The 14,923-nt window shown below is 40.8% G+C and overlaps 1 protein-coding gene across 1 annotated transcript in view; it reads left to right on the plus strand.

Annotated features, from left to right (window-relative positions):
- The window catches only part of adamts16 (ADAM metallopeptidase with thrombospondin type 1 motif, 16), a 55,167-nt gene extending 40,782 nt beyond the window's left edge, over positions 1-14,385 (plus strand). Inside the window, exons 19-24 of the mRNA XM_028580515.1 lie at positions 10,205-10,409; positions 11,107-11,301; positions 11,451-11,507; positions 11,786-12,001; positions 12,765-12,912; positions 13,056-14,385. Of these exons, the coding sequence (XP_028436316.1) occupies positions 10,205-10,409; positions 11,107-11,301; positions 11,451-11,507; positions 11,786-12,001; positions 12,765-12,912; positions 13,056-13,171 (937 nt within the window). The 3' untranslated portion in view covers positions 13,172-14,385. The remainder of the gene's footprint in view (positions 1-10,204; positions 10,410-11,106; positions 11,302-11,450; positions 11,508-11,785; positions 12,002-12,764; positions 12,913-13,055) is intronic.
- The last annotated feature ends 538 nt before the right edge of the window (positions 14,386-14,923 follow it).

Consider the following 14,923-nt stretch of genomic DNA (forward strand, 5'->3'; position numbering starts at 1 on the left):
ACCAACTGTCAGGAATGGTTAGCTCCTGTGTTTGTTTAATACAGCAGGCCAAGGACTTGTAAACCTTTTCACATGCAGTCTCCCCGTGGGACCTAAGCTCATAACAAAACACCAATTCTCTGGCCCTATCAACACCCACCAGAGACATCACTTTTCAAATTGTAGTTTAAGAAACACGGCTGGATAGAAATGGGCAAAATCATTCTTTTCAGTATACTGAATCACTAGGATCAGTTCCCTAAAACGATTCATACAAAAGATTTGTTCACCGAATCGTTCAGTGCTTAAAGCAGTACAGGCCAAAAGTTTGGACACACCTTCTCATTCAATGCGTTTTCTTTATTTTCATGACTATTTACATTGTAGATTCACTCTGCGGTCCAGCTCACCCCAAACCATCTTGATTGGGTTCAGGTCCAGTGACTGTGGAGGCCAGGTTATCTGGCACAGCACTCCATCACTCTCCTTCTTGGTCAAATAACCCTTACACAGCCTGGAGGTGTGTTTTGGGTCATTGTCCTGTTGAAAAATAAATTATGGTCCAACTAAACACAAACCGGATGGGATGGCATGTCGCTGCAGGATGCTGTGGTAGCCATGCTGGTTCAGTAGGCCTTCAATTTTGAATAAATCCCCAACAGTGTCACCAGCAAAGCACCCCCACACCATCACACCTCCTCCTCCATGCTTCACGGTGGGAACCAGGCATGTAGAATCCATCTGTTCACCTTTTCTAATGTCCATTCCTTGTGTTTCTTGGCCCAAACAAATCTCTTCTGCTTGTTGCCTCTCCTTAGCAGTGGTTTCCTAGCAGCTATTTGACCATGAAGCCCTGATTCGCGCAGTCTCCTCTTATCAGTTGTTCTAGAAATGTGTCTGCTGCTAGAACTCTGTATGGCATTCATCTGGTCTCTAATCTGAGCTGCTGTTAACTTGCGATTTCTGAGGCTGGTGACTCAGATGAACTTATCCTCAGCAGCAGAGGTGACTCTTGGTCTTCCTTTCCTGGGGCGGTCCTCATGTGAGCCTGTTTCGTTGTAGCGCTTGATGGTTTTTGCAACTGCACTTGGGCACACATTCAAAGTTTTCGCAATTTTCCGGACTGACTGACCTTCGTTTGTTAAAGTAATGATGGCCACTCGTTTCTCTTTACTTAGCTGATTGGTTCTTGCCATAATATGAATTCTAACAGTTGTCCAATAGGGCTGTCGGCTGTGTATCAACCTGACTTCATCACAACACTAAACTACATTTAGCCTAAACAGTAATAAACACACAAGTGCTATTTACGCTATTTTTTATAATTAATAGACAGAACAAGCATATAGATTATGGATTTATAAGGGCATGGAGAGAAAAGATGAACAGAGACAGCTACCGTGCAGCAAACTGCTGCTACAGAATTATGTGCCACACAGTCATTAATATACAGTGTTCTGCTTTTGTGTTTCACCGTAAAAGTTATAAATATAAGATTTATTTATGTAATAATACATTTTTTCGTTTGTAGAGCGGAACGCTGTGGCACATACTACGACAGTTTTTATGCTTTGTAATTTTTGTATATTGCTGTAGGCCTACCCTGCCTTGTCAAACTTTAAAAAATGAAAATGAAACTGAACGTTGTCGATAACGGTTACAAACAGGCTTGAATTAAACTTAAAAGTTCCATTAGATCTGGCCTCAGTGTTCTTCAAATTTGTCAAATCCGAACCTCAGTCACTACACATGCGTGGGTTACAGAGAGACATTGCAGCTAAAGCTGTTAGCAACCTGTCCCCAGTCAGCTGTGTATTTGCTGTCTTGAACAAACACCAGTCCTCCTGTAAAGGAGTCTTCTGCTGGATGCAAAATGCACTGCCAGCTGAATTGATGGGGCATGTTGGTTCATCCAAACCCTGGTGATCCTCAGAATTGTCTTTCCACAAGGGTGCACCAGAAACAAGCTCAAGGTTGAGTTGCAGTGGGGAACCAAAGTACGAAATATTATCATATGTTGTGGTTCAAATTCAGGATGCTGTGGACAAGAGGGTTTTTCTCACAAATGTTGTAAAATGCCACAGCTGTCACTTAGAGTGGCACTAACACATTTTCTATGATGCATGATAATAGCAGACAGTGAGAGTGGGAGCGAGACCCGCTAATGGCTCTGTGGTTTCAGGGTGTGGTTCTGTAGGATCTTGGCTCAGCTCAGTTGGTTTGGTCACTGTCTATACCCCTGACACACAAGAGCCAAGGCAGAGGATCAAAGATCAGTCAACGTGGTGCGATTCTGCAGACATCATAGGGAGTGGTGCGCCCATTGACAGGCAGGACATGTATGAACACACATACATAAAGACACGCGTGGGGGAAATGTCCCTCCCTTGTGTGCTGCTCTGGACAGCGTCACGAAGGGTAAAACCCTGGCCAGAAAACAAATCAGTGAAACACACTCTTGGGATAACATTGGTTTAAATGAGAGGGGAGACTTTTTTTTATTTAACTTCCTATATACTTGTGTAGTTCACTGACTGCAAGTATTAGCCAAGGCACAAAACATAGGCCTAAAAATGCCAAAAACTAAATATTTAAATAAATAATCCTTAAAAAAAAAAAGAAGAGGAAATATTTCCTCACCGATAGCTTCACCCGTCCAGGACACTCGGACATACTTTGCAGACTTGTACAGGTCGCGCAGCCACGATGTTCCATGCATTGTTGTGGACAGATGCAGCCACTTTCCTGGAACAGCTTGTGTGTCTATGCGACCGACACAAGTCTGCAGCCGTCCGCGGATCATATGTCCACCGCATCGACCTGCAAGGTTGTCAGCTGTGTGTCTGCCTGGCATACCCTGTGTGTAGGACCGCTGGTTTAACCCGCCAGTCGTCATCGATAAAGTAGCATGTGTCACATAGCTCTTCGCTATGATCACCATCCAGCAGAGAGCGAGAGAGAGAAAAAAAAGAGCTTAAAACGCAACATGCTACTGCAACGTTTGCACTAGTAAGTTAACTTTTACAATGCATAAACCGTTTTTTAATTTACTTTTTTAGGTTTGTTTTAATAATATTGTTTTTAACCGTTTAATTGATAGTATTAATCGGTCAAAATTCTTATTGCTGGTTAACGATTTAACGGTTAATCATTAACATCCTTAACTCTGAGCCTCTATCAGGAATACTACTGCACTGATAGAGCAGGAGAGTTACAGAGTATAGTAGATGCCTGTCTCCCAAGGAATAACAAGAGCATTTATCTAGAGGCTTTTGACAGCTGCTGTTGAGGCGTCAATTCCTCTGTGCCTCTATTCTGAGTATTCCCACGTACACTCTTTGCAGTGGTCTGAAATATCAGCCAGATTCTTGCAAATGAAGTGGACACCGCTGACAACTTGTGCCTTGATTTACGAGCAGAGAACGGTTTAGCTGAGACACTGACCTCATCTTGGTCAGTGTTGCCTGTGGATGTCCAAAAGAATTCTGTTGTTGTATGTCCAAATGTGACTTTGTCCCAATGCATGTAAAACTGTTTTGTTATGTTGTGGCCACATCAAGCCTTTTAAATTTTTGTAAGAAGTCTCATTATTTCTCGATATTAGAAGGCATTGCCAGAGAAAGGCACAATAAAGCCTTGTTGCATCTTTGCTCCTGGACATCAGTGCCTCTAATGCTATGAGTCACTTTCTATTAGTGTTTGCTGAACGCCTGAAATGTAATATTATATAGTTAGTTGCAAAGTTTAAAGAGCAATGAAATACAAAATAACAGAAGAGAAAGAGAGACAAACAAGTAGAACAAATAAAATCAAACTGAGTGTTAGAGATGCTATGCATATAAAGTATAAAATAACATGTACAGGACACTTGCAGTCATTGTGTATGATGCTGTTGTTGCTGCCATCATGTTGCCAAGAGTAGAATGATTGGCCATCAGCTGCTGTCTGGCAAACACACACAAACAAACAAACACACACACACACACACACACACACACACATATACACAAACAGAGGAAGAAGACAGGGCAGGGCAGCAGAGGAACAGTGGTGGTGTTTGGTTACTATGAAGCTCACTCCCATCCAAACTCTCTCACCCTTTCATCAAGACTCCCAAGGAACAATTTTCTCCACTATACTCCACCCAGTGAACACTGCAGTCTAAAGTCTAACAATCAAAAACAATCCACTCTATTACTGTAACACTAATGCACACATTTCCAGAAGTAGATTCAATCAATCTCTCCCTCTCTTTTGTTCTGGATGCTTTTCTTTGAAATCTCCCCTCTCGCTAACATGAAGTCATCTTCTTGTTTAATTTGCATTCCATTGGTGATGTCCCAACACCTGCTGAAAAGCCACTGCATTATACAGGGCACCAATATTATGTAATCACCACTGAAATCATGGAATCCCAGTTACGTTGCCATTTATCTCATGTTTTATAGTAACCAACAGCTGTTCTAAAGGGGATTTTTCCTCCGCACAGCAGTGCAAGTGCCTTCTTTTTCCTTCTTGCTCATTTGGTGTCTGTCTCCGTTTTGGAACAGGTATCCTAGGAAAATCCAGCATGATGACCACAGAGCTGTCTCATATTCACTGACATAAAGTAACGATCGTGTTGACAGAAAATACATATATAATCATCAGAAAAGGAGGGCCATGTCCCTCCAGAGCTTTGTTAGGTCAGACATTTTAAGTAATAATGGCATGTTTGTGGTTCACTGTGTCATCATGTGTATTCATGAGCTGTATATTATGTAGTCATTCCGGCTTTGTTTTCACTGTTATATTTAAAAAAAAAAATGGTACTGTGAGCTCAGCGCACTACTGCCAGCTATACAGATTATTCCCAACGAGGCAAAACACGTCTGCTCCCATAGAGTTGTCAGGCACTTGGGACAAAAGAGATCCCCGAATGTTATGTTAGGATGGCTACCACTGTACTCCACCTACAGTCTACATTATTAACTATTGGGTTGTATTGGGGTAATTACTGTTACCAAGGATTCTTTTACAAAACCACACAACATTTTAGTAACTTTGTAATGTAGAATTAAAGCTCAGCAAAGAAAAACACATTTTAACTAATAGGACTGTCAAATGACAAGATGACATAAGTGCAGTCAAATGTTACTTTGTTTAAATATATGTATAGAGTTAACAGAGTTAACTTACACTTTTCACTTACTGTAACATAAACCAATGAGAAATATAGACATTTAACTTGTCACTTTTTGTTACTAATCTCCCCAGTTATGTTATTCATTAATACATATGCAATCAAATTAGTCTTGAGGGGGAGCATGACATTGTTTCAGCCTTCAAATGGGTGATGACAGAAAAAGTTTAGGAACCACTGGGTTACAGTAAGTTCAGTAAAAGCTCATATTTCACCATAAAATATGTCATTTAGAGGCTGTAATAGCTCATTTTATGACTCTAAAAATGGCAGTATATTGAAACAAGACTCACTGAATGGTCTCAACTTGGTTTGTTAATTAAACCCTTGTAAAAATCAGATAACAAAAAGAGAATATTACTGTATACATAAATGTATGTGAACCAAATCCATGTAGTGTATTATGTGTCTATGCCGCATACAATGGAACATTTAATTATGTTCCTGTTGGTATATGGATCTTAGTCAGAAACTAAACATTTAAGGAGAGAAGAGGGCATACATCAAGGAGGACATAGGGAAACTCTTGCTCATAGTGTTTCTGGGTTTATGCAGAGGAGCCAAACAATTAAAGCTTTATCTGCCCATCTACAGTGTGTGATCCCATTGTCATTATCTGGTAGCCAGAAACAGTGATTGTTCCACTTCCTTATGTTTCAGTCAGTACTTAACTGCTGACTCATCTCTCAACAGATGCTTCATTTCCCCTCTACACACACACACACACACACACACACACACGCACACAGCCACTTGTGTGCAAGGGGCACGGCCTCTCTCTGTCCCCGTACCTAACCTCAGTTTTTGTTCATCCCACTGTCTGACTCTGGTTCCCTCTGTCTGTCTCTCTCACACAGAGGCATAGGTGAAGCCTTTGAGGTCAGTCCACACACACACACACACACACACACACACAAACACACACACACACACACACGCACGCACACACACTCTGCACAGTGAGAGCTTGGTTGTAACACAGACCTAACTGCAGTGTCCATTACCTGGGTGGCTTCAGGCTCAGCTGTACCTAATGGCCTGGACACTTTGATGTGATTTCTTTGTTTCTCTGTGACCTGTCCAACCCTGTCCTAGCACACACACACACACACACACACACACACACACACACACACACACACACACATACTCCACCACGCAGCCAGCCAAGGATATCTGTCATTTAAACTTTGTTGTGCTCGGGTCACAGCACTTCCAATCTCTCAGCAGGGATTTATGAGGCTGTGGCTTGCTTGTCTGTCTGTCTGTCTGTCTGTCTGTCTGTCTGTCTGTTTGTACCTCACTGTATCTTTTAAAAGTCACCTATGAATAATCTCAGATGTTGATACTGCTCTCTGATATTTCTTCTTTCCACTTAGCTTTCTTTTCTCTCTCTTACCTCCTCTCACACACTCCACCACTTACAAAGTTACACACACCACCACCCCTATCAGTATTTATTCACTAATAGATTTGTGTGTTTACACTAAGTTGATGAAGCAGTGATAATGGTGGCTGTAACGTAATCTCGCAACTGTTAACACTCATCTCCTATCTCCTTTAATATCTACAGCTGGGGCTGCTTAGGTGTGCCTGTGTGTGTGTGTGTGTGTGTGTGTGTGTGTGTGTGTGTGTGTGTGTGTGTGTGTGTGTGTGTGTGCGCATGTATGTGTGTGCATTGAAGTATGGAAGAAGGCACTTACAGAGCTACTTTGCATGTTTTTTATTCAGTTATATTTGACCGATTTTGTGTGTTTGAGTACACTACACATTTATGTGGAGGTCTTTGGGAACTGGTAATTAAACTAATTTATCGATCTATTTGTAAAATGGAAGATTCCCCTACACTTTTAGGTAAAGCATTGGTACCATATTGTAACCACATTTTACAATTCTTATGTTTCATTTTTATTGTTTAGACTTAAAAATTAAGAATACAAAATGAATGCTGATTACGACAACACCTCAATTTGTTGCACATTATCGCTGACTTATTATTGTATCAATTAAAATTTCATTACGTCTCTCTTAAATGAATAGTTGTCAAGGTGATTTTATTTAAATATCCAGATATGTATTACATTCTTTTATTAGGTAAAGGGACATTTTATGCCATTATTATCATCACTTTGTTCATTCTTCGTGTGTTTACCCATCACGCTTTGTAACATCTTACTGTATACCGCCAGACTTTTCTGGCAAATGTTCAATACAGACATTTAAAGCAACAGCGTTCTCATGTTACAGCAGAACATTTGCACAGTAACAATATTATTAGTCATCTTTTTCTTATTGGTTTCAGTCTAAACCTCCAGGCTTTATTTCCATGCTTTTATACTCTGTTATTTGCAGCATGGTAGTGTGGTATACATATCTCAGATTTCATATGAAACGTTCATAAGATGCATATAATATTGTTACAGTGTTGCTGTAGTGTGGGTTTCTGATGATCACATTAATTTGTGTATCCTACTATATTAGAGTTCTGTTTCATGGTTTAATCAACCAGAACTGATTTTAGTTGAACCTCTGTGAAATGCCTGGTATAGAACATTTTTGTTGAACTAAACTGAAACATATTGTCCAAGAATACGTGCATATGTTTATTTTTTTCACCAAGCATCTGGACACATTTTTCAATACGTTTCTAACAGTTTGTGGGCCCTCCTCACGCATAAACTGTGAGCAGAGACAAAACATGTGGACCAACCAGAACATGCGTGCCAGACTAGACAAGGTATCTGTGGTCACCGTTCCATCTCTGCAGGTTATACTATTGTGAGGCCCTGCAGTTAATACATTTTGCTGTGTCTGCACTGGCATTACATCACGGAAAAAGTTTTCCGATGCCCGCTCGCATTTAGTGCATGATATCATTCTCTCTTGCAGTGTGGACGTACACTGATACAAGCACAGAAACACCCTGACATGTACACTTGAAAGCTCAAACACACGCACGGTGGCACAGACATAAACACTGGTCACAAGTTATTTAATGCCTCTGGTGAGCATGTAGACGGTGTCATTTAGACCACAGAGACTATCTGACACTGTCCACAGGACATCTGATCCCCCGCGCTTCTGTCTAGAGAGTGTGAGGCTTGCTCATCGTCCAACGTCCCCCACTTACAAATAAAGGCAAAGATCACAAGGTGGTCTATAACTTGATATGGCATTAATCATTATATTACACCAATGGCCATGCCAGTGGGGTCACTAAGGTGATAAATCCATTTTATAAGCAAATACCTTCAGTATCAATTAAAGCTCTAAAGCTCTAATATTACCTTTATCATCTCTCACATTAAAAATCCTTCAACCTCCTGCAGAAACTGATATCTGAGATGTAATTAAGTGATGTATAAGGGCCAAAATAAGATTTCATTAAGTATGCCAGTATGATGTCATACTGTAGGTAAATGTTCTAATCCATGGTATCAGCTACAACCATTACCTGCTTGTGTGTTACATCATAGCAATCCTGTACAATTTAGGTATTGACATATTTATGGAAAAATACAAATTAAGAAGTATTGAATTCCCTCTCTCTTGAAGCCAACAGTGCAAGCGTAATGTGTCCAAATATGTCTTAGCTCTTGAAAGACACGATGTGGCTCTAAAAATTGCTGTGACTTGAGTTGGTCGTCTGCTTCCATTTATTTATGTGATGTATTCAATAACACCATGAGGATTTAGCTCCTATTTCTGCGCCAAGGGCCAATAAATATATCAGCATGTTAGATATTTTACATGTATGTGTTGATCACTCGGTTAAATGTTTAAAGTAATAGAAATGTTCATCTCTACATCCCCCTTATCCTCCCTCAAATCCTCCTTTGATGATACTACAGCATGTCTCATCCTCCTGACAAGTCATAACATATATAAAACCAGATGGAACTTCTCCATCCGTACATCCAATTTATTTAGATTTAATAGTGCATGTAGAATGCCCGTTAGAGCTAAACTCTTCTCATCCTCCTTATACAACATTCCAAACAAGTGATACACCAAATTAGCACAAATAAAGTTTAGACTGTTAATATATACAACTCGATGTGCTGACAGCAATGTTTTTTGGGTTATTTGGTGTAGAACCCTAGGAGGCCGGGTGGGTATATTGTGGTGAAGTTAGCGCTTGTGATGAGGGATTGAGCTGCCTGCACCTTGAGTTTGGGGATAGATACAATGAAGCTTTGAGGAAGAGGGAAGGAATAGGAGGTTTGGGGATTAGGTATGATTAGATATGGTATGCCCGGACGCAGGGTTGAAAAAAATGCCCTAAAAACAACATAAACTTTCCTAAACTGAGCACTCATCCGATCAGAGGATTGTGTGTCTCAGATGAATCAATATAAAGGATGCGTAATATAAATTTCTTAAAAAATCCAAGTTTTTGTAACTGCCAACATACCTATTTGTTCAGAGTGTACAGTAGAAATGGAGGTAATTATGAAAGAATCATGTGGCGATTTTTTGTTTTAGGGGTAACGCGGGCTGCGTTTAGGCAAGGAGGGGGTTTAGAACTGTGCAGTGGGGTTTAAGTTACAGTTTAAAAGCCTGGTGTTTCGGCTGTTCTGACTAGCTCTGGAGCCAGTCAACCTTGAACAAATGTCTAAGACCCTAAAGAGTTAGGCGTGCAACGCCCTTATAAGTTAGCGATATATGAAGACTGGTGTTATAGTCACAGAGATGGATACTTGTATTTTCATGTTTATTTCATCTTTGTTATCACATTATTGGTATTGTCTGCCAAGAAGTTAGGTTTCTCTGTGAGAAGATGTTTTACTACTGAAAATGAGTTAAGGGCTATTTAAGCTTATCTTAGACATCTTAGGGTTTTACATCCCTTCTATTTTATTTCCGAAGAAGAAAAGTCTGGAGAGGCCACTGAAGAAGAGATAGATACAACACAGGGAGTTTTCTGCATTCGCTGTCATTGTACAGTTATAGTGTCATTTGTGAATTCCCGCAGGCCTGTCTGAATAAGTGATTAAGGAGCTGTGCATGTTGACTCAGCAGGCTTGTATTGTGTTGTCCCAGCTGGTCTGTAGGAGAGTGGGGGGTGTGCAGCCGGAGCTGTGGAGGAGGGGAGCAGATGCGGCAGGTCCAGTGTGTCCAGAGAACCAGCCAGACCAATGTAGACGTCCTGGCCGACTCTCACTGTGCCCAGCCCACCCCAGCCAGAAGGCAAGCCTGCAGCACACACAGCTGTCCACCAGTTTGGACCACTGGGCCATGGTCACAGGTAAGCATGTGTGAAAGTGATCTGCCACCGTCATGTAACAATGTAAGAAGTTTCAAGGCATACTGGTGTATTAGTACACCACTTTCATCCTAAGCAGGAAACTTCAAAGTTGCACACTCGCCATTCAGCCTAAAGAGCTGAAGTGAAGCCTTGATGGCTTCACCACATTTTATGACAGTGGCTTTAAACTATGAATGTGCCCACTGAGACTGTTCTCTGTCCAATTCCTATACATTGTGTGTAGTGACTTGTCTCACTCTTAAACTTTAACTGCCATTTTACCCCACATATCCTTAACTACCTGCCACAAATGGTGTCCAGTTTACTTCCTCTCTGGTTTTCTGTGGCATGGTGTGATGCGTCACAGCCCACTGTTTCATGGATTTAGGCCCTGCCATAAGATGTGTGCATGGCATAAGAATGAATATTTGGGGAATTGTTGGACTACCTCAAAGGAAGTATTAAGGAAGTGAAGCACAATATGTCACTGTGTGGAGAATGTAAATATATGTTCAAATGTTTTCTGTGCATAGTTGGCTTGTTAAGATCTTTGGCCTGTGATATATTTCTATGCTTAAGTCATTTTATAGCTACATTATGTCAAATCTCGAATTCATTTTGACAAATCCTTACTGTTGGTAGATTAAAAGCATTTAACATTACATTACATTTTATCATTACCATGTTTATTTGGCAGTGTTCTCGTAAGTGTGGCAACGGCTCAAGGAAGAGGACGGTGCTGTGTACGAGCACCAACCCCGGTGCCCAGACACACTCACTGCCAGACAGTTTGTGCGCAGGCCTGTCAAAACCCACCAATCAAGAATCTTGTTTCATCAAACGCTGCCAGAAACAACGCAAAGTCCAGTGGTTTGTCTCCACGTGGCAAGAGGTAATTCAAGAGCAGTTATAAAGACTGATCAAAACAATATGTAGCTGAAATAAATACAGCATTAGTCATGTAAAATTATAATTTTTAGCTAATGTAAATATGTTTTCTCTCCATTTCTTCTCCGTTCTTTCCCGTCTTTGATCGTCTAGTGTTCAGTAACATGTGGTCGTGGCTATCAGGCACGCTTCATCAAGTGTGCAGAGAAGGTGTGTATTACATATGTAATGATGTTCACTCAAATATAGCAAAATGTTGATTCTTAATTATTAAATTAGTAACTTAAAACATGAGTTGTGACAAATCCCTGCCTTAAATTATCATCTCTTCAAATCTCGATTTGGTATAATTTAGCTTTTAATTTTTTTCTTTACTGTAGTGTTCAACATTTACAGATTTTATTGTAAAGGGTAGTTTTCTTGAGGGTGTCATATTACAAAATGGCATCTTGTGGTTTACATGAATGTTTTTGGTTTCCATAATACAGGACACTGCAGGAAAATACAGAGAGCTTGCTGCCAAGAAGTGCCACCATGTCCCCAAGCCCACAGTAGAGCTCCAGAGGCCCTGCATCCTGGCCGAGTGCCAAGTCCGCACTACCCCACCAGTCCACCGATGGAGCACACATCATCATGCCCATCCACCTCAACCCCTCCCTCAACCTCCGCCTCGAGCAGAATGGCACTCATCTCCTTGGTCTCAGGTAGGAACCATGCATGAGCACTACATTACATTCTATGCCTGCAGAGTTTCTGCTTTGTTAATGGTTGTGGTGGAATTTCCAGAAACACCATATTGTGGTAAGATGAGGCAAGGGGGAAAACTTAAATAACATCAGGTTACTTTTAGGTCACAGGTCAGGGGACAAGAATGTCTATTTGGCGATACTCCAACACCAAACCTGTCCTGTGTTCAAGTATGAATTTATGAATGTATGTGTGTCTCTAGAGATTGAGGAAGTCTAGGCTGCTTTATGATAAGGGAATGTTGTGTTCCGGGACCGTCTCCTTTTAAAGGTCGGCAGAAACAGGGTAAAGGGGCCTCACACACACCTTAGTCTATTTCCCAGAGATAGACTGAACTTGCAAAATAACAAGATTTAGGTGAGCATCTGTGTTTGTGGTGCCTATGTTATGGCGCCATCAATATCTTTGCATAACTCAAACTTGACAGCTTCAGTGGGAGATATAAGCCTCTTGGAAATTCACGAAACGCAGAGTTGGGATGGCACTGGGGTTAAACTGTGCAGCTCAATCCTAATTCTCCTTGATAAAGATTTCATTAAATGCTTCTGTGTAAGTCATCAAAGTCCCCCCAACATTCTTCACGTATCCAGAGTTGTGCTGGCAATGGTCACTTTGTAAGCTAACACTTGGTGATTGACAAGAGAGGAGGAATTGAATAAGTTAAAACATGTTTCATGACATTCATTGTATCCATCATCAAGGTTTCTTTGTACCCTACAGTGCACAGTGACATGCGGAGGAGGAGTGCAGGCCAGGACAGTCCAATGTCTGGTCCAAGGGAAACCCTCTCCTGGCTGTTCCCTCCATCTTAAGCCCTCAATGTCCCAGGCCTGCAACACCAACTTCTGCCCACAACCTGAGAAGAAAGGTACTGACGCTCTAACATATTAGTGCTTCATTCATGCTTGTATACAAACTCTTCTAATCTGGACTGTGAACAGAGTTATCTTCAAATACACTGTCAGAACAGAAACCAGCCTTCATAAGGATTTATTATTTTTTTTTCTACAGACCTTGTGTGTCGGGATTACTTCAACTGGTGTTACCTGGTGCCCCAGCATGGAGTCTGCAACCACAAGTTCTACGGCAAGCAGTGCTGCCAATCCTGTTCAAATTCAAACCTATAATAATACGGAGTGACTCTGTCTGTGACGCAGACAGATAGGTAGTTAGATAGACAAAAGACTAAATTTGACGCCCATGCTTTAAGCGTGTGGCGAGCACTGAAAAAAAAATGACACTTCATTGGAAGTGCAAGAGAGTTGCGGTGCCCTTTCTTCTCCCCTGTGATGCCGGACATCTGGATACAACAACTTGATTCACTACACAGGAATGTGATCAGGACAGTACAACTAAAGGAGAGAATTATGAGGAGGAACTAGCAAAATGGGGATCTTGATTAAAGTGAATAAGACTGACATATCTAAAAGAAACTGAAAACCTTAAAAATCCCAGCTTTGTTTATGTACTGTATGTGATTGAACAGATCTGTACCCAGGACACCCAACATCTCCCAGTCAACCAAAGGCTAATGATGGCAGGCCAACAGAGAAAACAGTTGATGAGGTTTCAGGCACTGTCACGCAACAACATGTGATATGGCCTAGACTGCACTGCAGTTCTTGATCAATTGGAAATCTGGGGTTTGATAATGAAAAGGGATGAATCAAAGAAGCAAGTAAGAAAACATAATTTTACTCTACGGCTTGATACAAAACAGACTGGGACAATAGCAGGAAGCTTTGTGTTGTCATGTAAAAAAAGAAGAAGAAGAGAACAAAACGAAATGCATCATACATAAGAGCTATTTTGAGATGGGTCAAAGCTTTGTGAACTGACTTTCATACTCAGCGGTGCTACAACAATGTCTTCTGTCACCAAATCTATGTGAAGTCCCCCAGTTTCAGGAAAGAACAAAAGAATTGTGTGACCCGTGTACAGTATTGTTTGTCTTATTTATTGGCTTTACAATACAGCGTTGCTGGAAGACTGTATTATTAAGCAGTATAAATGTGCCATTGTATTACTCTACCCTAAGCCCATTACCTTTATATTTTTTGTATTACGTTTCATAGGATTTCATGCTGACAAACTGCACATTTTTTATTCAAAACATTTATTTTATTTTTGAAGAAAATAAAAGTCAATGTCAAATGTCAAAAGTCCAATTCAGCAAGTGAACATTACCGATCATTTACAACAGGTCGACTGGAAATCTTTTTTTCATGACATAAGGTATAAACATGCTGTCTGAAGTGTCACTGCTCTGTTTTTTCATTACACTGTCCTACAGTTTTACACAAGTCATGTATTGCATGCATTAATATGGAACAAAAATGGTTCAAAGCACTGATAGACAGGTGATGGCTTTTTCAATGTGATTTTTACAATGTAAATGAAATAACAATAAACAAAAGTGTGTCATGTCAGCATCTCAGCTGTGGCATGAGTCTTTCTTTTCAGCTGTCAATTGGAGTGAATTTGATCTTACCGGGGTGGTGTGAAACTTAAACGTCTACATCATATATTCTTCCAAAGGTGGAAAAAAAAGCTCTCAAAGAAAACTTGATTCCTTCAATCATACATTTTGGGCTTAAAGCTTAAATCATGCTTTTTTAATCCTCCGTGTCCTCCTTGCATACTAGCAACTGTGTGGAGGAGAGGGGTGGGGGCGCATTCACGATCACTGAAGGCTTGAATCACGTGGACGCGCCGTCAGTGTTGTTGTCATTACAAAGAATTCCTCATGGGGGAGACAGAAACTACACACTCTTCAACAGGGCACAATATTGTCGTCATGCCTTGAGTTCCCCTATTCATACCTCCACAGTGCAGAAAAGTACTGCAGTTTAGGCTTGGTGCATTCTGAGCTTAACCTG

The sequence above is a fragment of the Perca flavescens genome, chromosome 6 (assembly GCF_004354835.1).
Source record: "Perca flavescens isolate YP-PL-M2 chromosome 6, PFLA_1.0, whole genome shotgun sequence".
Taxonomy (NCBI): Eukaryota; Metazoa; Chordata; class Actinopteri; order Perciformes; family Percidae; genus Perca; species Perca flavescens.